Source organism: Capricornis sumatraensis, chromosome 23 (genome assembly GCF_032405125.1).
Source record: "Capricornis sumatraensis isolate serow.1 chromosome 23, serow.2, whole genome shotgun sequence".
Classification (NCBI taxonomy): Eukaryota; Metazoa; Chordata; class Mammalia; order Artiodactyla; family Bovidae; genus Capricornis; species Capricornis sumatraensis.
Window position 1 is genome coordinate 19,768,360 of NC_091091.1, and position 24,928 is coordinate 19,793,287.

Genomic DNA, 24,928 nt, shown 5'->3' on the forward strand with positions numbered 1-24,928 from the left:
CGTGTTCAGTAAATGTTTGTGAAGTGAATGGGGCCTTAAGTCCCACCTAGGGGTTGGGAGAACATCACCTATTGAGAAATTTCACTTGCTGTGATTTAACAGGTAGTATTTATTTGGTGCCAGGTACAGTGCTATGAGACAAAAAGACACTAACCGTACACTGAAGGAACTTAATTACTGTTTAGAAGAGAGCCGGGCATGCAAATACGTAACTCTAAAGCAACATGATAACTGTTTCAATGAAAGTATTTGTATTATAGTGAGAACTTATGGGTAGGGCTGTAGCATATCAAGGAGTCAGTGATGTAATTATAAAGAAGTTAACCTTTTAGGTGAGATGTGAAGGGCATGTAGGAGACTATCAGGCTGTCATCTGACTGAGAAAATAATGCATCTTAAATCACAGAGGGGTGAGAATGCGGCTGGGCATGTTTCTGGTACTACCAGAGCTGGAATCAATTGATGGACTGTAAGTCTGATGTTAGGAGTGGCTGGAGATGACCCTGGGCAGCTGGGCAGTTTTAGGGTGGCAGTGGAGCCAGATCATGTAGGGCCATATCTGCTGTGCAAGATACTGAAGAGCCACTGAAGGGTTTTGAACAAAGAGATAACCAAATCTGACTTGTATTTTAGGAAATCACAGGAAACAGTGTAGAAACAGAATGAACAGTATAGAAGTAGGTAATTGAAATATCAGAGATAACGACTTCCAGGTTTCTGGCCTGAACTACTAGATTGAGAATGATACCATTCACCAAACTATTAAATTAGAGCGAGAAAGACAGTGAATCTTTTAGAGGGGATGGCCAGGAGTTAAAAGTATGTAATTATATTTTAGTACTCAGAAATCTATTCATTTACTTGTGTCACTTAACATATTTTGTATATTACATTTAATTATAAACATTCTAAATCTCCTCTTAGGATTCTTTTATTTCTTTACAGATGCACATGTATGCTACTGAGCTGAAGGATATTGGCATTTCTTAGTTTTGTCTGCTTCTAAGTAGACCAGTGAGAATAAGAATGCTCTTAATAGTCCAGTAAAACAAAGGCAGTTGTTTTATTAATATGCAAAGAAGTGATTCTAAATCTAAGCCCTTCATAGTTTTAGTCATATATGAAAGAAAAAATGCTCCCAAATTTGTTGAGGGTAAATTTCACCACATAAGAGTGTTGTCCATTCAGTCTTACTTTTAATTTATGAATAATAAGTAGACTTTACTTCTTTTGATGCTTTATTTTTTGATCATTATGAAATTTGGGAAATTAAATTGTGCAGAGATATCTGTAGATTTATGAGTTAGTTGATTCCTTGGTTTGTTATATTCCCTTGCTGAAACTGAAAAAAATCGGAAATAGACAAGACACAAGAGGAAAAGCAAGACCGTGTTTGTTCTTCTGGCATTAAGGTCCCATTAAAAATAAAATAGAGACCACAAAAGTGAGCCACAAGTGCAATTTTAAATTCTCTAGTAGTCACATTAAAAAATACAAAAATAAACAGAATCACTTTAATGTCTTTTATTTAACCAGTTATATACAAAATAGTATCATTAAACATATAATCAATATAAGAATATTAATGAGACATTTTACTTTTATTTTCTATACTAAGTCTTTGAAATCCAGAGACATTTTATAAGCACAGCACATCTTAATTTAGACTGGCCACTTCTCAAGTGATCACTGACTACATTTGGCTATTGGCTAGTGTATTGGACAATGTAGCCCTAGGTTCTTCCTAGACCAAAAAGTAGGTTTCTCAGCATTCTGCAACATTTGTGAAGTTATCTTCCCAACATCAGATATTTTCTGTGCTGTTTTATTATCCTGTGACATGTATTCAAGAGGTTGCCCTTTTCTCCATTCATCATTTTCCTACTTTGTCCAATAAATGTCTGTTTGTCAATTTTCATTGCCAAAAAACAAACAAAAAAATTTTCATTGCCTTTGCTCTCTCCTTGCACCAATTTATGGTAATGGCCTGTTATACTAAAGCAATAGCATATCTTTAAGTTTTAGTAATTTTGTTTTTAATTACAAAGATAACTACATTTATTGTAACAAATTCAACCAATTCTGTGCTAAATGTATAAAGAGAAATTCTTAATTCCTTTCTCCTTTCTCCTCATTCCTTGCTCTCCCAAATGTAACCACTGTTAACAGTTTAGATAATAGCCTTTCTCCCCTTATTAGGAATGTATATTTTTGAGAAAACTTTGTTAAATGAGAAAATTGGTACTTTGAAAATATATCTTAAAGTGGACCTGTTTAAAATGGTGACGAAGTTTCATAATTATTAATGAAAATAATTGCTAGGGGCAGTTTTCTGACATGAAAACATTTTACCATGTATTTAATAAAATCTAAGTTATAATTGCAGCTGTGCTATTCTTAGAATTAACAAAGAATAAGTATCAGTACTTTGTTGTTATAATTTTTTTCGCTGAAATTGTGTGATAGTCTGGTAGCATCCTTTTACTTTTATTTTCTTTGTATTTATCAAACAGATTTGGGCTTCCCCAGTGTCTTAGTGGTAAAGAATCCACCTGCAGTGCAGGAAATGCGGTTCGATCCCTGTGCCAGGAAGATCCCCTGGGAGAAGGAAATGGCAGCACACTCTAGCATTTTTGTCTGGGAAATCCCATGGACAGAGGAGACTGGCAGGCTGCAGTCCCTGGGGTCTCAGAGTCGTATACGACTTAGCGGCTAAACAACAGCAACAATCCGATAGATTAGATGAGCTTCAGTTTTACCAAAACTGTTGAGAGTGTTAGCAATTTCTCAAGAGATCTTTCTTAAGCCCTTGACATTTCTTTTCTTGATTTCTGTCCTGTCGTCATCCTTGTTAGATTTTTCTCTTCTTCAGTTGTTCACTGGTTTGATTTTGCTGCATCTTCATTCCCCAAGGGTTTTGCTCTGAGATGAGTACTCCTTCAATATTATTTTATAGACTTCATGAAATCCTGCATTGTTTTCAGTGTTTTTATTTTCACTTTACAATTGAATTGCATTGTGTTTACTTTGTCTTATTGGATGCTTGCAACATTAGGCTATTAGTGAGTGATTGATGGGGCAAAGCCAGAATACATAGTTGCAATAGATGTTAGTGTCAAATAGAAATGGATTTTATAAGTGATCAAGGCACTTTTGATTCCTGTGTAAACTTGTAACTTAAAGAACTCAACTGCGTATTTAAATAATAGCTAATTTTTATTGAGACTTTAGAAATGGATTTTATAAGTGATCAAGGCACTTTTGATTCCTGTGTAAACTTGTAACTTAAAGAACTCAACTGCCTGTTTAAATAATAGCTAATTTTTATTGAGACTTTTGAAATGACTGGCAAATTTCCACATAGGCATCATGTAATTAATTTGTTCAGTGTGTCTGCGAATAAGTCTTTTGTTTTCTTCATTTTATACTTTGAGTAAACAAAGGCTTGAAGTAGTAACTTTTGCCACAATGAAGCTAAGTAATTTGTCTGATATAAGCGCTAGTCAAGCATGGGGCTGGTAACCACAACCTATACTTGATTGTACTAATGTGTACACACACACACTTCTGTGCAAAAAAAGAAAATAAAAAAGGATTGTAATTTTCTTGTTTCACTTAGTATTATGTTTTAGATATGAAAACATATCCAAATATGTTTCATTTGGGCTGTGAATGGGCTGTAATTTTAAGAAAACTTCCCTGTTTAGATTTTGTATACAGTTTTTGTTTATTTTTCATTTTACTAATGTTGATGTCCTTGGTAACTAAGAGGCTTAGATTTTAATAGCCCTGTGAGAAATAAGAGTGGAGGTATTGGGCCTGGGAGAGATGAGTTGGAACTGAGCTCACCTCCTAAAGCCTTGATTTCTCAAAGTGTTAACCCTCACTCAAAGGGTAGACTAGGGGAAAAAAAAATTTACTCAGAGTTACAGAAAGAAAGTAAGGATGCTTGCCTATTTTCACCTGGGTTCTGAGTGAAGGGGGAAAGTTTCCTAAGATTGTGTTCCTATTATTTTATTCTCATCTGGGTTTGTGTTTTATATTTGTATTTACTGCATCATTAAGAAAACTTCAAACTTAAAAATTAACATTAATGTAGAACTACTCTATAATAGAGAAATGCATATAGTCTGGCTGTTTGGAGTTCCCATTGATAAAGCCCCACTGATGTTGCGCTCACTATCCAAAATTACAACAACAACAAAAGAAAACAGTACTTTAAACAAAAGTCAGAGACACAAGAGACAACAGAATTAAATCCTCAGGAATTTCACAAAGTAGAACTATTAAATAATTAAAATTACTTGCAAAGTTCATTTAAAAGTTAATGCTGGAATTATAGTGAAAGTGAAAGTCACTCAGTTGTGTCTGACTGTTTGTGACCCCATGGACTATAAAGTACATGGAATTCTCCAGGCCAAATACTGGAATGCGTAGCTGTTCCCTTCGCCACAGGATTGTCCCAACTCCGGGATTGAACACAGGTCTCCCACATTGCAGGCGGATTCTTTACCAACTGAGCTACTGGGGAAGCCCTTAACATTAATAAAACTAGAAACATTAAAAATGATTAAAGATAGAAGAAGAAAAACAAAACTATTAAAAAACATAAAGGCCATGGAGATTAGGGCCAGGGTGGGTGATAAATAGCACTTCACAATAAAACTTTAGTCATTAAAAAAAAGCTGATTGGATAGTATATAATGTAAAATAGACAAATGTGGAGAGAAAACTAATGATACAGAAGATGGGTCCATAGGTACTGCTCTGAATAAATAGAACTGGTAAAATTCAAAACCATAGTGTTACCCCAGTAGAAAAGCAATCATGAACACAAACCAAAACACTGAGTAGGCACCTGAGAAAACACACATGTAAGAGAATGTCTTGAGAATCGTCAGAGAGGAAAGAGAGATGCTTACAAATCAGTGACAAACTAATGGCAGATTTCTGAACAGTAACAGTAGAAGTCAAAGTACATTAAAGAATGGGAGCAATGTAAAGATATCTTCAGACAATATAGTGTGAAATAAAAGCTTCATACAGGTGTCTCAGAGACATGTAAATAATGATCAATGTGTAACATTACGGAAAAGGAGATAATCAGACATTATTGCTCTCTGATGTGATGCAGTAGGAAGTTCATAACACCATGTATGCCATATACTTACTAAAAAAGATTAAATCCCAATTCTATCAAGTCAGTAGGTCAGCTACCATTTTTTGGGAAGTTTAGAGATTATATATAAGAACTTATTAGTGCTAAAGAGTACAAGCAGCAAACTCCAGAATGTGGTAAATTCTAAAAGGACATCTAACCCACTTTCTTTAAGAAATGAATGGCAAGATAGGAAAATAAAAACAGTGTTCACTGATAACACATTGGTAGCTTGAAATTAACCACAATAGGCATATTTATACCACAGAGATCAGCAAATGCCCTAAATCAGGGTTTGATTTATTGCTTATTGATTGTCTAGGCTTAAAATGATGGAGCAGTGCTGATAATGCTGACTTAGAAAAGTGCCATGTCTTTAGCTATTTACTGTATTGTGCATAATCAAAAAAATGTGAATATATTCTTTCATTCAAAAATGATTATTATCCACTTCAGCAAAGAAGTCACACCACTCACATTGGTGACATCATTGATGTAAATCCAAGCATTACCCAGTATCCCAAACTACAGTTGGGAAGCCAGTTGCTAAACATTTACCAGCACAGTGCTGGTCAGGGCATAATCAAATTCAGTGCTTTGGTAGAAATAGACAATAATATAAATTTATTATACTGTTACTCAGCTTTCAAAATCATCATGGCAACATATAGGCATGAACTAAGAAAAAAAAAGGTTAAGTTTCAAAAGCCATTTGCTGTAGCACAAAATAATTTAAAATTTGAAGCCTTTGATGTATGTCTATTGTGGATGACAAATAGAATCATAATTTAGAGTTTGAAGAACACTTAAAATTAATACAGACGAATCTGCCTTACAGATAGAAATTCTTTCTCTAGTGTTAATCCATTGTCTAGGCTGTATTTAAATTATTCTAGAGGCAGAGCTCATTTACCTGATAGTAGTGCTGGAAAATCCCATGGACGGAGGAGCCTGGTAGGCTGCAGTCCATGGGGTCGCTGAGAGGTGGACGCGACTCAGTGACTTCACTTTCACTCTTCACTTTCATGCATTGGAGAAGGAAATGGCAACCCACTCCAGTGTTCTTGCTTGGAGAATCCCAGGGATGGCGGAGCCTGATGGGCTGCCGTCTGTGGGGTCGCACAGAGTCGGACACGACTGAAGCAACTTAGCAGCAGCAGCAGCGCTGGAGAATTCTAAAAGTAGAGTTCTTTTTTATCTTGAGGTATACTTTGTTTTCTTTTAATTTTTTCCAGCTAGTCTGGTAATTGACTTCTGGAGAAACACAGAAGCAACCAACCTTGTAGAGCAACAGTCCTTCAGGTATGAAGGTAGCTGGACTGTCTCCATTTAGACCTTTTTGGGCAGAGTATACCTTTAGTTTCTTCAACCACACTTTGTGTCATATATTTTCTAGGCTCTATATTTTAGACCGTGTTTCTTTCTAAACATCCACGTCACTCACTGTCTTTTGACTTCTATTGACTTTGTAGATGAAGTAAAAGCCTTTAAATCTTTTTGTGTGTGTGTGTGCCAGTTATACACTTTATTCTATGTTGCTTGAATTTTTTTTTTTTACATTTTATTCTATGTTGCTTAAATTTTTTTTAGTCTTTGTATTTATTCATTCTTAGTCTTAACAGCATTCCCAATTATAGAAATTATATTAAATTACAATTTTATCATTTTTGGCATTTATTAATCCTGTCAATTTTGTATCAGTTGCACATTTGATAAACACTCAGTGTTTATTGTTTGCATTGACATTTTTGTTTAAAATGTTGAATTTTAAAAGGTATCAGTAATACAGTTCTCCATTAAATAGCCCTCTCTGAATTTGCTTCTACCTTATCATTACTTTTTGCTATGAGTCTACCTACCAGTTCTTAGTCACCCGTATATCACTAGCTTACAGTCCGTCATGATGTATTTTGTCAGATGCTTTGCTCAACTGAGATTGGGTTACGCTATGTCTCTGGTGTCCTCTCCAGTGAAATATACTTCAGTCCTTCTGTTTTTGAAAAGTAGGCATTTTCAAAAGACCCTGGCATGGTTAAATGTTGAAGGGACATTCTTCCACAAGTGGAAAGATAGAAAACCCATGAAGAATGATGAGCTAGATGGTTAAGACATTAGAAGAGAAAAGGGACCGGTGGATCACTGGGCTGGAAAAGAAAATAGCCTGCGCCATGAAAGTGGAGCTTATTCAGTGAGGAAGCATTCTGATCAGGCGAAATGTCAGGGATCTCTAATAGAGTGAACAGGATTTGTTAGTCTTTCCCTCCTATTATCTTTTTCCTTTGAAAGGTAAGTGGTAAAATATTAACAGTGGTGCGTCTAAGAATCCGCCTGCAATGCAGGAGACCTGGGTTCAATCCCTGGGTTGGGAAGATCCCCTGGAGAAGGGAAAGGCTACCTGCTGTAGTAGATTGGCCTGGAGAATTCCATGGAGTCCATGGGGTTGCAAAGAGCTGGATGCGACTGAGCAACTTTCACTTTCACTTTTCTGAGTGTATATGGGTGTTTCTTTGCTATGTGTTCAGTTCAGTTCAGTTCAGTCGCTCAGTCGTGTCCGACTCTTTGCGACCCCATGAATCGCAGCACGCCAGGCCTCCCTGTTCATCACCATCTCCCGGAGTTCACTCAGACTCACGTCCATCGAGTCAGTGATGCCATCCAGCCATCTCATCCTCGGTCGTCCCCTTCTCCTTCTGCCCCCAATCCCTCCCAGCATCAGAGTTTTTTCCAATGAGTCAACTCTTCTCATGAGGTGGCCAAAGTACTGGAGCTTCAGCTTTAGCATCATTTCCTTCCAAAGAAATCCCAGGGTTGATCTCCTTCAGAATGGACTGGTTGGATCTCCTTGCAGTCCAAGGGACTCTCAAGAGTCTTCTCCAACACCACAGTTCAAAAGCATCAATTCTTAGGCTCTCAGCCTTCTTCACAGTCCAACTCTCACATCCATACATGACCACAGGAAAAACCATAGCCTTGACTAGACGGACCTTAGTCAGCAAAGTAATTTCTCTGCTTCTGAATATACTATCTAGGTTAGTCATAACTTTTCTTCCAAGGAGTAAGCATCTTTTAATTTCATGGCTGCAGTCACCATCTGCAGTGATTCTGGAGCCCAAAAAGATAAAGTCTGACTCCGTTTCCACTGTTTCCCCATCTCTTTCTCATGAAGTGATGGGACCAGATGCCATGATCTTCGTTTTCTGAATGTTGAGCTTTAGGCCAACTTTTTCACTCTCCTCTTTCACTTTCATCAAGAGGCTTTTTTAGCTCCTCTTCACTTTCTGCCATAAGGGTGGTGTCATCTGCATATCTGAGGTTATTCATATTTCTCCCAGCAATCTTGATTCCAGCTTGTGTTTCTTCCAGCCCAGCGTTTCTCATGATGTACTCTGCATATAAGTTAAATAAGCAGGGTGACAATATACAGCCTTGATGTACTCCTTTTCCTATTTGGAACCAGTCTGTTGGTCCATGTCCAGTTCTATCTGTTGCTTCCTGGCCTGTATACAGATTTCTCAAGAGGCAGGTCAGGTGGTCTGGTATTCCCATCTCTTTCAGAATTTTCCACAGTTTCTTGTGATCCACACAGTCAAAGGCTTTGGCATAGTCAATAAAGCAGAAATAGATGTTTTTCTGGAACTCTCTTGCTTTTTCCATGATCCAGTGGATGTTGGCAATTTGATCTCTGGTTCCTCTGCCTTTTCTAAAACCAGCTTGAACGTCAGGAAGTTCACCGTTCACGTATTGCTGAAGCCTGGCTTGGAGAATTTTGAGCGTTACTTTACTAGCATGTGAGATGAGTGCAATTGTGTGGTAGTTTGAGCATTCTTTTGCATTGCCTTTCTTTGGAATTGGAATGAAAACTGACCTTTTCCAGTCCTGTGGCTGGCCACTGCTGAGTTTTCCAAATTTGCTGACATATTGAGTGCAGCACTTTCACAGCATCATCTTTCAGGATTTGAAACAGCTCAATTGGAATTCCATCACCTCCACTAGCTTTGTTCGTAGTGATGCTTTCTAAGGCCCACTTGACTTCACATTCTAAGATGTCTGGCTCTAGATTAGCGATCACATCATCATGACTATCTGGGTTGTGAAGATCTTTTTTGTACAGTTCTTCTGTGTATTCTTGCCACCTCTTCTTAATATCTTCTACTTCTGTTAGGTCCATACCATTTCTGTCCTTTATCGAGCCCATCTTTGCATGAAATGTTCCCTTGGTATCTCTGATTTTCTTGAAGAGATCTCTAGTCTTTCCCAATCTGTTGTTTTCCTCTATTTCTTTGCATTGATCGCTGAAGAAGGCTTTCTTATCTCTTCTTGCTATTCTTTGGAACTCTGCATTTAGATGCCTATATCTTTCCTTTTCTCCTCTGCTTTTCGCCTCTCTTCTTTTCACAGCTATTTGTAAGGCCTCCCCAGACAGCCATTTTGCTTTTTTGCATTTCTTTTCCATGGGGATGGTCTTGATCCCTGTCTCCTGCACAATGTCACTAACCTGTGTCCATAGTTCTTCGGGCACTCTATCGATCAGATCTAGGCCCTTAAATCCATTTCTCACTTCCACTGTATAATCATAAGGGATTTGATTTAGGTCATACCTGAATGGTCTAGTGGTTTTCCCTACTTTCTTCAATTTAAGTCTGAATTTGGTAATAAGGAGTTCATGATCTGAGCCACAGTCAGCTCCTGGTCTTGTTTTTGTTGACTGTATAGAGCTTCTCCATCTTTGGCTGCATAAAATATAATCAATCTGATTTCGGTATTGACCATCTGGTGATGTCCATGTGTAGAGTCTTCTCCTGTGTTGTTGGAAGAGGGTGTTTGCTATGACGTGCATTTTCTTGGCAAAACTCTGTTAGTCTTTGCCCTGCTTCATTGCGCATCTTCTTATTCTCTTTGCTCTGGACAGACTAGTACATACTTCACAGTATTATTTTGAGGATTAAAAGAATAACTCAGTGTGAAATTGTCTAGTACATTCCCCTGTATTTTGTAGATAGTAGATAAAGTTTTATTTAACCTTTGTTAAATTTTTCCGCTTGTTAAATTCCATTGGCCAACCTTAGTAGAGGTTGTCAGGGAGTTAACCAGTGAGTTGTCTCATCATATTCCTTGACCTCCACCCTCCTTTACTGTACCCAGACTGATTTATTTGCTACTGGAAGGAAGAAAAATATATAGTAGGTCACTCGATTAAACAGTGTTAATAGAATGATGACTTTCTCTTTCCTACAACCTATTTCTTTCCTAAAAATCATAGTTTACAAGCAACATGTTCTGGAAAATAGTCTGATTAGTTGTCTCATTTTCTAGCCCACATTCAGGCTACTCTTATTCGTATGTTACTCTTAAAATCAGCAAGATAGAGGAAAGAGGCTATAAAGATAAAATCCATGGGTTCATGAGTTATTTTGGAATTTACTTTCCTTAGTTGCTTGCCTGATTGCATTAATTAGTTTATGGCAGATTTTACTTGCTTTGAAGTTGAGAGTTTCTATAGGATGGATTAGTAGGGCCCATCTTTAAAATCTCTCAGTTCAATACATTGTAATTAGTTTTTGGTAATTGAGTCATTTTGTCTCTTTCTCTTGCAGATTGAGGTGGTGCCATGCAGCAAGGAGCAGAGAGATGCAGAGTTCGAGCCAGGAGGCCTGACATGGCACTTTATGTTCCCAAAGCTCTAAGGGGCATAGTACTACTCAGATCAGGCGATGAGGGAAAAAGCTGTGGTCCACCGGACTCCGTGGTGAAAGAACAAAGGGAAGATTCTCTCTCCCGAAAGGAGATCTTTCGAGACAAATGGGAGACTCCAAGACTGAGTACTCATCCTGATAAAAAGGAGCACAGTCGTAGAGAAGGAAAGAAATCTTCAATGAAATTTAAAAAAGATACATGCCTTCAAGAAAGAAAGAAAGATAGGGTTTGTACTAAGAGGGCAACTGCAGAATCCAAAGAAGTATTGTCCCAAGGACATCAACAAAGAGTCTTGAGTACTGGGGTTGTACCTAGCATACCTTTACAAAGACATTTTAAACCAAAGAAGGTAGGGTGTTTGGAGGTTGAAATCAGAGATGTGAGAGAACACGATGGGTTGCTTCTATCCCAGTCTTGTTCAGAAATCAGTAAGGCTCGGGTTCCAAACAAGCCATCCAGAAACGTGGAAGTCTCTGATACTGAGAAAAATGAACTAAATGGGGAAATATTTGAAGATAGAAATTTGGAAAACAGAATGGAAACTGATGCTGAGATTATGAAGATACTACCCCAGTTTCCTGGAGATTTTAATTCTGTAGTGAAACCTGAGAGTGTGATCTCACCAGTAAAACAAAACTCTGATTCTGGAATTGTACAACAAGGCATGCAAACATTAGGTGGAATGCTGAAGCACAGCAATGGCACCATCACTACTGATTCTGTTCCTGGAAGTTCAGATGGTATCATTGGTCAGGCTTACGTGGACTTGGATGCTGAGAATGTTGGTGATACAGCCAACAGGACAGATTCCATATTGAGTCAGAAAGGTATGGATTCCATTCCTGAGACTGTGGGTCACCTCTCTCATCAAATGACTATGGGCAGCAAATTAGAGAGCGCAAATGACATTTCTCATCCAAAAACGATTAGAGAGTGTGAAGAGAATGACAATGCTGCTGATGAGTTATGTGTAATGCACGAATCTTCTGACACAGCTGCCCTTGCTCACGAAACATATACAGATAATGAGTCCGAGAGTGTACGTGACATTACCAATAAGATATGTACAGTGGATGTTACAGATACAATATCTGATCAAATAACTGTAGGCAGCCCTTGTGTAGTTTCAGTTAAAGTAGCTGATGGGGCTTGTAGCAACACAGGGAGTTTCTCAGACTGTTTAGAAATGAATGCAGATACAGCCCTTCATGCAGTTAAAAGTGGGAATGACACTGAAAATTTCAGTAACCTGAGTGCTTGCTCAGCTATCTATGCTGAGAGTATTTCATCTAGTTTCACAGAGTCAACAGGAAAGTTGATAGAGAGCTTGTCTGATTGTGCTTCCTCTTTACCTATAAAGAAGATAACTGGTAGTAATTGTAACACTTTTTTGGACTCTGAACTCAGTATGTTAAATGGGACAAACGTATTTTCGGATAGTGCCTTGGGCAGTGACCTTGATGGTACTGGTGATATAACAGAGGCATTGCATGAACTTAAGACTGCTGAAGAGTTCAAAACAAAAGAAGATGGCGACTCAGAGAATGTGGAATTTGGTGTATCCTTTCCTGATATAGAATCAGTATCTAAGGAAACATCCGTGGAGCCTAAAGCAACGGATGTATCTCACACAGAAAGAAGTGCTGCTACTGAGGAGAGCTGGGAGTCTATGTTCAATGATGATGGTGAGTGCGTGGACCCACGTCTTCTACAAGAGGTATGTTTTAGTAGAAGTTGCTTGCCACTTAGGTAGTTTATCAATTCATAGAACCTAGGATTTGGGGAATAACTTTAGCAGACGTTTTTGTACAGTCACACAGTCACTCATATTATATCCAATGTAACAGTTCCTGCAACAAACTAATAGGATTGTAGATTGCAAAAAGAACAGTCTGATCGTTAAGAAACAAAACGTCTCCTGGTAAACTATATCTCTAATAGTGGAATCCTGAGAGATCTTACTGAATAGATTAAAGATGAGTTTAATGGCTTCTGGCTAACTGTTGAGAAAATACAGAGGGAAACTTCTTTGAAAAGGCTTTTCTGTGTTGACAAGATGTATTTTACACCAGCCTATTTGAAGAGAAGAATAATTTATTATTCATACTTATTTTATTCCAACAGATGTTGGAATGTTGTTAGACACTCTAGAGGGAAGGAAGGGTGTGATAAAGGAATGTATGGCGGTTTTCTTACGAAGTTTGTGCTGAGTTAAAGAATAAGTGATTGTTGAATACATGCAGAAAATATGCTGGCTAGGTAGAGTTCATAAATACAAAATGTTGGATTTGAAGGCATTTTAGAAATTATTTAGTTCAGTCTTTTCATTTTCTTGATTTAGACATTCCCCCTCTATCCAGCATTTAAATTCCTTACCATGAATAAGAATAGTTGGTTTTGAATAGTAGAATCATTTCCCCTTTCATTCCTTATAGCGAGTTCATATAACCTTTGCCTAGAAGGGGAAAAAAATCATTTCCCCATAAAATCTCCAGTTTTATACATGGGGGAATTGAAGGTTAATGGTTGTATTTTTAAGAAAGGCAAATTCAGAATTTCAGTCTCCTGTCTTAATCCTGTATTTATGTTCTTTCTACCAGACCACTTCCTCACATGTAAGATGGTTTTGTTTGAGTGATTCCACAGAGCGTTTTAAATGCCAAGTGATGAGTCTTTTGTTTCCAATAGTTGAACCAGAAGTACAGAAAAATGTTTACAAGCCCGTATAAAAGAGGCACGTGAGACTGAAGAGGGCAACCCATTGGGCAGAATTGAGTTTCCTGTATCAAGCACTTCCTCCTTGCTCTTGGGAGGTGTTTGCATGCACATTTGTACCAATTAGTACTTATTACTGTGACGTCAGGAAACAGTAGATCTTAAACATTTCTTAGAAAGAATATAGAGCAGAAAGGCATCTACATATTAATGTTCACGAACCCTTTGAAATTGCATGCAAAATTTTGTGTGTGAGTGCAGTCTTTCATAACTTTCATCAGATTCTCCAAGGTGATCGTTTCCAAAGTATGGTCCCTGGACCAGCAGCATAAGCATCACTAGGGAACTTACTAGAAATGCAAACTCTGCAGTGAGATTCACATGCACATCAAGTGAGAACCACTGCTCACAGGCAACATGCAAGCTTAAATTACATCAAGATGTGAGTGTGGTAACATGAGAGGGCCGTCAGCTCATAATGAAAAAGAAGAACACTTCAGCAGAGATTTTAGAACCAAATCAGGTTAAAATATGCTAATAATATGGTGAGTTAGGTGATTATAGAGAAGTTATTAAGGACCCAAGCATTGGCAGAAGGCCTTAGTCTTGGGAAGGAAGCAGTGTTCTTAGTTGGCAAAGGAACTGCTTAAGGAGACGAGAGACCACAGGTGTGCGTAGGTGAGAACAAAACAAAGCTTCTTACAAAAGGAGGGCATAGGACACAGAGCCTTTTTATACATGGTAGGACTCCGTAATATTTATTGAATGAATGTGAGTCAGTAGGGCAGAGTTGCTCTGCCTTTCTGGGTAGCCTCCAGGAGCTTTCAAACGTCACAGCTGCTGGAACTTTGAGTCTGTGTGGTAGCTTAGGGCTATGGCTTCTGTGCTGGGAGGAGGGAGGTTCAGGTGTGCAACTCGGTTGTTAGATCTTAACACTGTTTAGGTGAGAAAGAATTTAGGCAGCCAAGTCTCCAGAGGGGCATAGTAATATTGCCAAAGAAAACACTGGCTTGAACTAAAGTTGGGAACAGCTGGAAAACAGAGCTGGTGGAGTTTTAAGCTGAAGATAGCCAGTGCCTGGGTATTGTGTTTGGGTATCTTTTGAGGTGCTTGGTAACATTTGGGATCTATGTTGAGGCATGAAGATAGATGAGAGCCGGAAAGAAGTTGGATCGAGAGTGCAAGTAGTGGATCCAGCTGCCAGCTGTTGTCTCCTGTGCTTTGGGTTTTAAAACGTGTAATAATGATAATGTTATTAAGAGATGTCACAAATCCAAGAAAATTAATAGCCTTTTGGTAACTATTACTCCTAATTTATTATTTACATTGTTCCAAATGTACTTCATTAAAGTAAGTGTCTGCTTACCTTGAAAACTTTCCAACCAAAGAGTTTTGGCTCTTTCCCCACCTGGCCTGTTTCTTTGATGACAATGGCTAGCCACAGAGGTATGCCTCATACTTCTGGTAGGCAGGGAAGTATGCTCTAGAGCAGGGTGTGGTCATCATTGGCATGTGAAGCACTTTCCTGACCTTTCGAACTTCTAAATCTGCCTGAGTCATTAGCTCCCAGAACTGCAGCTCTTGATGAGTCTCTAAAGATTACATGATCTCCTAAAGCCCTGGTTATGGGATACCCAGAAATTGAGATTTTTAACTGATAAAGAAAAGGGTATTGGCATGACTTCTTTTAACCTTTAAGATCTTGGTACCAGAACATAGGAATTATTGTCTAGATGAAACTTCCTTTTCTGCCTCCTGTATCAATCAGCAGACTTACTAGTAGGAGGGTTAGTGAGATGTCAGCAGCATAACAGTGATATTGCTAGATGCTGGCACCTGGTCCCTTCAGTGGCCATTTCTGGTTTTGAGGTATGTTTTTAGATAGGGGTAAATATTTAGGTAGGAGTTTTCTTTTGTCATATACAGTTACTAACAATGTATAACCATGGAAAAGAGAAAAGGAACACCATTCATTTCCAAATCATCTTTCTGTGTGTGCCTACCCATGTTCATGTTTCATCAGTGGTATCTTTCCATCTAGTCGTTTCAGTCATGCTGGGAAGATGAGGGAATCCAGAGATGTCTCCCTATTTTCTCAGTCTTCCTCTTGACTATAAGTGTAATCTACTAGTGTTTTCCCTGTTCAGTGGGTTTGGATAGCATCTTCCCAAGAATGCCAGCATCAGTTTGCCATATGAACCTTTCTGTACTGTCTGAATAGGATCCAGGTCCCTGTTGGTTTACTGTATTGATGGTCCCTGCCAATATTTATGTGCCACATGTTACTATTCGTTAGAAGCAACTAGAGCTCTCACATTTGTCCTCTGGCACTGGGATCAGTAAGTGTTCATCTGACATGCCTCATTATTGTAGCTTGCTTTCTTATTTCCTTTTGTTCTTCTCCTTTTCTGTGTTCTTATTCACTTTCACCCTTTCTTCTCTCTTACTATGCCTTAATCCAAGGCTATAGCCATGGCTTTCTCTCACTGATGATTATCAGTGATATTGAAATGTGCTGATACCTATTCTAGAGAAATCTTTAGGTGGTACCTTGAATGCCATTCTGCCTATTCTGTGTTATACATTTTATGAGGTCAAAGTTTGCATTTCTAGCCCTGGTTTCTTGATAAGGTCAGTGGAGGCATAGCCCTAGATATATTATATAATTTTATTTGCAGGTTGAGAACACTACTGAAGACATTACTACTCTTAATGTGTAAAATGTTAAAAAGTTTAAAAGTCTAAATTTATCCTTCTACTGTTGTAAAGGATTTATGCCCAAAGCAGTATAGAAAATGGATGGAAGCCATAACTTATGCTGTATATTATACATTGTAGTTTTATTATCTTTTTAGGGAACTCTTTTTGTATGTGTTTGGACTTTAGGTCATGAGAAATTTTACAAAATGTTTGAAAATACTTTAAAAATAGTCTTATTTCCCTGTTTGCCAAATACGGGAAGTTAAATGGGTAAAACATTGTAATTCTAGCTTTTGATTTGTTCGCTTACCCTTTGGAATTTTATTTTATACCTATCAAAAGAGCTTCTTTAGGCTTACTTATTAAAGGAGGGGTCTCAGGTGGTGCAGTAGTAAAGAATCTGCCTCCTAATGCAGGAGATGAGTGAGATACAAGTTCGATCGCTGGAAGATCCCCTGGGGTAGGAAATGGCGACCCACTCCAGTATTCTTGCCTGGGAAATCCCATGGACGAGGGAACCTGGTGGGCTACAGTCCATGGGGTTACAAAGAGTCAGATATGACTGAGCACAGCGTAGTAGCACACAGACTTAGACATGAGTTTTATCATGTATTGTATCTTATAGATATGTGAAATATCTTGTAGGTGAAATGTAGGTGAAATAAATTGGTTAGTTTCCTAAAACTTTGTGTTATCGCCCAGCTCTTTCTAATAATTTCTTGACTCAGTCATTGATATTGATGCCTTTCCATCCTCTTATCACTTTCTGTGCCAACAAGAACTTTGATGATACAGCATTTCTTATAAGAATACACACAAAAAGCAAAAATCATCGTTGCTGGATTCTTCAGCCATCTTTGCATTTACATAGAAGTATTCTTATATTGAGATTTTCTTCCACACTGCTGGACCGGTAAGAAATGCCTGCAAATTTTGGTACTGGTGCTTTTGGGTCTCATGCGTATGCAGGCAAGCAATGACAATATGTATGATGATTAAGATGCATACTGATATTGGAGATGTTAAAATGTTCACCTTAGAATTGATGAAATATGATATATATCCAGCTTCTAAGTGTAATGATTCAGTAGTATAAGGAGTGGAGAAACCATCAAAATGGGGTCAATGGGAAAAGCTTCAAGAGGAGATAAAGATTGAAGCTGGGTCTTAGAAGAAGAAGGATCAGAAGCAGACAAGGCATTCCAGGCTGTGAGAGCAGCTTATAAAAAAATATGGAATGTTCCCAGATTCAGGTCCTGAAATTTGTCACTATCAGAAGTTTAGATGATCTATTGAGAAATTTTGTTGTTGTTGCCTTCCTTTTATAATTTGTTGAATTGTTTGCATGATTTATATAACCAGAACATTTAAAGTCTACTGGTAAAGGGGAGGAAAAAATTGTCATTTTACCCCAAATTTCAAAATGCCATCCAAAATCATTTAAAAAATATATGTTGCATAAATCAAATTCTTATTGATGAGGGCTCCCTGTAAAATCAGTCTCGATAAGCAGGCATTTGGACAAAGTAATTAATTTGAGGCATGTGCCTCAAGTATTCATTCCACAAGTATTTTTTGATTGCCTAGTTTGTGCAAGTTAATGTGTGCAGTGGGAGTATATAGGGGTGAATATGACATGTCCCTTGTAGTTGTATTATAGAATCAGAATATTGATGAGGAAGCTGAAACTCCAGCTTTACTCCCTGCATTAACTTGTTAAGGCTGCCAGAGCACAGAACCCTAGACTGGCTGTGACAAGTTCAGTTCAGTCGCTCAGTCCTGTCTGACTCTTTGCGACCCCGTGAACAGCGGTACACCAGGCCTCCCTGTCCATCACCAACTCCCGGAGTCCACCCAGACCCATGTCCATTGTGTCAGTGATGCCATCCAACCATTCATCCTCTGTTGTCCCCTTCTCCTCCTGCCCTCAATCTCTCCCAGCATCAGGGTCTTTTCAAATGAGTCAGCTCTCCGCATCAGGTGGCCAAAGTATTGGAGTTTCAGCTTCAACATCAGTCCCTCCAGTGAACACCCAGGACTGATCTCGTTTAGAATGGACTGGTTGGATCTCCTCAAAGTTCAAGGGACTCTCAAGAGTCTTCTCCAACACCACAGTTCAAAAGCATCAATTCTTCGGCGCTCAGCTTTCTTTACAGTCCAACTCTCACATCCATACATGACTACTGGAAAAACCATAGCCTTGGCTAGATGGACCTTTGTTGACAAAGTGATGTCTCTGCTTTTTAATATGCTGTCTAGGTTGGTCATAACTTTCCTTCTAAGGAGTAAGCGTCTTTTAATTTCATGGCTGCAGTTCCATCGGCAGTGATTTTGGAGCCCCCCAAAATAAAGTCAGCCACTGTTTCCCCATCTATTTGCTGTGAAATGATGAGACTGGATGCCATGATCTTCATTTTCTGAATGTTGAGCTTTAAGCCAACTTTTTCACTCTCCTCTTTCACTTTCATTAAGAGGCTCTTTAGTTCTTCACTTTCTGCCATAAGGGTGGTGTCATCTGCATATCTGAGGTGATTGATATTTCTCTCGGCAATCTTGATTCCAGCTTGTGCTTCCTCCAGCCCAGCATTTCTCATGATGTACTCTGCATATAAGTTAAATAAGCAGGGTGACAATATACAGTCCTTGATGTACTCCTTTTCCTATTTGGAACCAGTCTGTTGTTCCATGTCCAGTTCTAACTGTTGCTTCCTGACCTGCATACCTGTTTCTCAAGAGGCAGGTCAGGTGGTCTGGTATTCCATCTCTTTCAGAATTTTCCACAGTTTATTATGATCCACATAGTCAAAGGCTTTGGCATAGTCAATAAAGCAGAAATAGATGTTTTTCTGGAACTCTCTTGCTTTTTCAATGATCCAGCAGATGTTGGCAGTTTGATCTGTGGTTCCTCTGCCTTTCCTAAAACCAGCTTGAACATCTGCAAGTTCACGGTTCATGTATTGCTGAAGCCTGGCTTGGAGAATTTTCAGCATTACTTCACTAGCGTGTGAGATGAGTGCAATTGTGTGGTAGTTTGAGCATTCTTTGAGATTGCCTTTCTTTGGGATTGAAATGAAAACTGACCTTTTCCAGTCCTGTGGCCACTGCTGGGTTTTCCAAATTTGCTGACATATTGAGTGCAGCACTTTCACAGCATCGTCTTTTAGAATTTGAAATAGCTCAACTGGAATTCCATCACTCCCACCAGCTTTGTTTGTAGTGATGCTTCCTAAGGCCCACTTGACTTCACATTCCAGGATGTCCAGCTCTAGGTGAGTAGGAGTGATCACACCTTCGTGATTATCTGGGTCGTGAAGATCTTTTTTGTACAATTCTTCTGTGTATTTTTGCCACCTCTTGTTAATATCTTCTACTTCTGTTAGGTCCCTACCATTTCTGTCCTTTATTGAGCCCATCTTTGCGTGAAATGTTCCCTTGGTATCTCTAATTTTCTTGAAGAGATCTCTAGTCTTTCCCATTTTATTTTTTCCTCTATTTCTTTGCATTGATCGCTGAGGAAGGCTTTCTTATCTCTCCTTGCTGTTCTTTGGAACTCTGCATTCAAATGGATATATCTTTCCTTTTCTCCTTTGCTTTTCTCTTATCTTCTTTTCACAGCTATTTGTAAGGCCTCCTCAGACAGCCATTTTTCTTTTTTGCATTTCTTTTTCTTGAGGAAGGTCTTACTCCCTGTCTCCTGTATGATGTCACAAACCTCCGTGCATAGTTCATCAGACACTCTGTCTATCAGATTTAGTCCCTTAAATCTATTTCTTACTTCCACTGTATAGTCATAAGGGATTTGATTTAGGTCATACCTGAATAGTCTAGTGGTTTTCCCCACTTTCTTCAATTTAAGTCTGAATTTGGCAATAAGGAGTTCATGATCTGAGCCACAGTCTGCTCCTGGTCTTGTTTTTGCTGACTGTATAGAGCTTCTCCATCTTTGGCTGCAAAGGATATAATCCGTCTGATTTCAGTGTTGACCATCTGGTGATGTCCATGTGTAGAGTCTTCTCCTGTGTTGTTGGAAGAGAGTGTTTGCTATGACCAGTCTGTTCTTTGGCAGAACTCTGTTAACCTTTGCCCTGCTTCATTCTGTACTCCAAGGCCAAATTTGCCTGTTACTCCAGGTGTTTCTTGACTTCCTACTATTGCATTCCAGTCCCCTATAATGAAAAGGACATCTTTTTTGGATATTAGTTCTAGCAGGTCTTGTGGGTCTTTATAAAACCGTTCGACTTCAGCTTCTTTAGCGTTACTGGTCAGGACATAAACTTGGATTACCATGATGTTGAATGGTTTGCCTTGGAAACAAACAGATCATTCTGTCATTTTTGAGATTGCATCCAAGTACTGCATTTTGGACTCTTGTTTACTATGATGGCTATTCCATTTCTTCTTAGGGATTCCTGCCCACAGTAGTAGAGTTAAATTCTGAGTTAAATTCAAATGACCATTCTATCTACTACTGTAGATGGACTATAGTCCATCTTAGTTTGCTGATTCCTAGAATGTTGATGTTCACTCTTGCCATCTCCTGTTTGACCACTTCCAATTTGCCTTGATTCATGGACCTAACATTCCAGGTTCCTATGCAGTATTGCTCTTTACAGCAATAGACAGCTAGCCAATCTGATCATACGGACCACAGCCTCGTCTAACTCAATGAAACTAAGCCATGCCGTGTGGGGGCCACCCAAGACGGATGGGTCATGGTGGAGAGGTCTGACAGAATGTGGTCCACTGGAAAAGGGAATGGCAAACCACTTCAGTATTCTTGCCTTGAGAACCCCATGAACAGTATGAAAAGGCAAAAAGATAGGACATTGAGAGATCCACTACCCAGGTCAGTAGGTGTCCAGTATGCTACTGTGGAGATCAGTAGAGAAATAACTCCAGAAAGAATGAAGGGATGGAGCCAAAGCAAAACAGCACCCGGTTGTGGCTGTGACACAGTACCACAGAAATTTGTTCTCTCACAATTCTAGAGGCTAGAAGTCCAAGATCAAGGTGTCAGCAAGGGTTGGATTCTTCTGAGGCCTCTCCTTGGTTTGTAAATGGCTGTGTTTACATGATCTTCCCTCTGTGTCCAAATTTCCTTTTATAAGGGCGTCACTCAGAGTAGGATCTACCTTATTTTAACTTAATACCATTTTAACTTATAAAATGGCATTTAGAGACCTTATAACTGATCCCTAAATACAGTTATGTTCTGAGGTGTTAGGGTTTATGATTTGAACTCATGAACTTTGGGAGGACGCCGTGAAGCCCATAGCACTCTCTGAAATCCTCGCCTTACTCACTGTGGCCACACCAAGCTGCTTAGTGAATGCTACGCTCCTTGCATGCCTTTGCACACTTCTGTCTACGATACTTTTCTCTGTGTAATTTCTTTACTTGGGTAGTGAACAAGAGTAAGCAAAGTTCATTCTCCTCTACCCACTGGTAATACCTTCTTCATTCTTATAACTTTATTACATATTAAAATTCTTTGTTCAGTTTCTTTTTCTAATGTGATGTTAAACATACATTAAATGTTTGTTGGATAGGTGGTTAGGTAGTGAGGTTAAAGCTAGAGGAAGAGATAAGTCTAATTAATATTAGGTGTTATGCAGTGAGTACTATAAAAGTAGTGCACATGATGGGACTTCCCTGATGGTGATGGTCTAGTGATTAAGGGGGCACAGGTTTAATCCCTGGTCAGGAAGCTAAGATCCCACATGCCACATGGCACAGCAAAAAAAAAATAGTGCCGATGAGGTAAATGCTATAGAAGTATAGTGGAAGAGTCAGATTATACATGTGATCAAAAATAATATGATCAAATCAACAGGCAGAAAGAAGCAACATGTGTTTAGGCATATCGTTGTTCAGTCACTCAGTCATGTCCAATTCTTTGCAACCCTATGGACTGCAGCACGCCAGGCTTCCTTGTCCTTTACCATCTCCTGGAGCTTGCTCAAACTCATGTCCGTTGAGTCAGTGATGCCATTCAGCCATCTCATCCTCTATCATCCCCTTCTGCCTTCAATCTTTCCCAGCATCAGGGTCTTTTCCAGTAAGTCAGTTCTTCACATCAGGTGGCCAGAGTATTGGAGCTTTAGCTTCAGTATCAGTCCTTCTAGTGAACATTCAGGGTTGATTTCCTTTAGGGTTGACTGTTGGATCTTGCAGTCCAAAAGACTCTTAAGAGTCTTCTCCAACACCACAATTCAAAAGCATCAATTCTTTGGCACTTAGCCTTCTTAATGGTCCAGCTCTCACATCCATACATGACTACTGGAAAAACAATAGCTTTGACTATAGGACCTTTGTTGGGAAAGCAGTGTCTCTCCTCTTTAGTGTGCCATCTAGGTTTGTCATGGCTTTTCTTCCAAGGAGCAAGCATCTTTTAATTTCATGGCTGCAGTCACCATCTGCAGTGATTTTGGAGCCCAAGAAAATCAAATCTGTCACCGTTTCCATTGTTTCCCATCTCTTTGCCATGAAGTGATGAGACTGGGTGCCATGATCTTCGTTTTTTGAATGTTGAGTTTGAAGCCAGCCTTTTCACTCTCCTCTTTCACTTTCATCAAGAGGCTCTTTAGTTCCTCTTTTCTTTCTGCCATAAGGGTGGTGTCATCTGCATATCTGAGGTTATTGATATTTCTCCTGGCAATCTTGACTCTGGCTTGTGTTTCATTCAGCCTGGCATTTTGCATGATGTACTCTGCATATAAGTTAAATAAGCAAGGTGACAATTTATACAGCCTTGACATACTTCTTTCCCAAGTTTGAACCAGTTTGTTGTTCCATGGCTGGTTCTAACTGTTGCTCCTTGACCTGCATCCAGGTTTCTCAGGAGGCAGGTAAGGTGGTCTGGTATTCCCCTCTCTTTAAGAATTTCCACAGTTTGTTATGATCCACACAGTAAAAAGCTTTAGCGTAGTCAATGAAGCAGAAATAGGTGTTTTTATGGAATTCTCTTGCTTTTTCTATGATCCAGAGGATGTTGGCAATTTGATCTCTGGTTCCTCTGCCTTTTGTAAATCCAGCTTGAACATCTGGAAGTTCTTGGTTCACATACTGTTGAAGCCTAGCTTGGAGAATTTTGAGCATTACTTTGCTGGCGTGTGAAATGAGTGCAGTTGTGCACTCATAGGCATATAATTATAAGCTTGTTTAGGCATAGTATTACTTTTTGGTTGGAATGTAGCATATTTTAAGGGATGACATGACATGAAGCTAGAAAGGTTTTACACACACACACACACACACACACACACACACATACAATTACTGATGTTTTCAATTACCATGAACTAGAAGGAAATGGCAACCCACTCCAGTGTTCTTGCCTGGAGAATCCCAGGGACAGGGGAGCCTGGTGGGCTGCCATCTGTGGGGTCACACAGAGTTGGACACTACTGAAGTGATGCAGCAGCAGCAGCAGTGTCTTAACAGAGATGTATTGCCTTACAGTTCTTGAGGTCAAAAGTCGAAAATGGGTCTCACTGGACTAAAATTAGGATATTGGTAGGATTGTGTTCCTTTCTTGAGACTAGAGTAGAATCCGCTTTCTTGCCCTTTTCAGCTTCTCTTAGATACTGCTGCCCTCCTTCCTTGGCCTGTGGCCCACTTGTGTCTGCAAACTGATCCTCAGATTCATATGGAAATGCAAGGGACTCAGAATAGCCAAAATGATTTTGAAAATGATCAAAGTAGAAAGACTCAAGCCTCCTAATTTCAGAACTTATGAAACTATGGTAATCAAGACTGTGGCATTAGCATAAGGGTGGTTTTGCAAGTAATTGCAGGCTCCCCTCCTTTTTAGAGCCCCCTTTCTGGGGCTCTGAGTTATTCTAAACTGTCAACTCTAGGCTTTTAAGAACTTGTTAAACATTTCGCTGATATCTTCTTGCCCGCTTGTTTGGTGGCCACTTCTCATGATCTACCAGAGGGAAAAAAGTTTAGGTATTCTCTGTCTCTTGGGGGAACATGTCATCCTGTGGATTTCAGTTTCCTTGCATACTCAGTCAGCTCTATGCTAAACTCAAGAAAAGCCATGATATGTATAGATTGTTTGCTCTTTCCCCATTGTTATGGTGTGAGGGATATTTTCTTCCTGCTTTCTGTATCCTAAGCAGGGTGGAAATAACATGGTACTTGGCCTATAATAGATTCAGGCAAGAATACTGGAGTGGGTTGCCATGCCCTCCTCTAGGAGATCTTCCCAACCCAGGGATCAAACCCAGGTCTCCTGCATTGTAGGTGGATTCTTTACTGTCTGAGCCCCCAGGGAAGCCCAGTAGATTCAACACCTCATTAAAATTTGTTTAAATTGGGTTGAATTCATACTTAGATGCTAAGTAGTGTGCTAAGTACTTACTGCATCATCTCATTTAGTCTGCACCCCTACTCGTAAGGTGTTGGTGCCATTATTATATCCTTTTTTTAAGATGTAAAACTGAAGCTTAGTGGAGAAAAGCAACTAGAGACACAGCAATAGATAAACATTTTAATCGATTTTACCTAAATCACCTTTTTCCTTTTCTGCCTCCCAAATAAAATTTTTAAATCCGTTTTTCACTTCTCTGAGGAAAGGAGATGCATCCTTGGCATTGCAGATTCTTATTTTCTCATTTGATGGGAAAGGAGGCACCGTATGAAAGAAAGAATGCT

The 24,928-nt window shown here is 39.1% G+C and overlaps 1 protein-coding gene across 1 annotated transcript in view; it reads left to right on the forward strand.

Moving 5' to 3' along the window:
• R3HCC1L (R3H domain and coiled-coil containing 1 like) overlaps positions 1 to 24,928 on the forward strand; it is a 59,738-nt gene that overhangs the window by 16,697 nt on the left and 18,113 nt on the right. The window contains exon 2 of the mRNA XM_068961489.1: positions 10,753 to 12,569. Within this exon, the coding sequence (XP_068817590.1) occupies positions 10,767 to 12,569 (1,803 nt within the window). The 5' untranslated portion in view covers positions 10,753 to 10,766. The remainder of the gene's footprint in view (positions 1 to 10,752; positions 12,570 to 24,928) is intronic.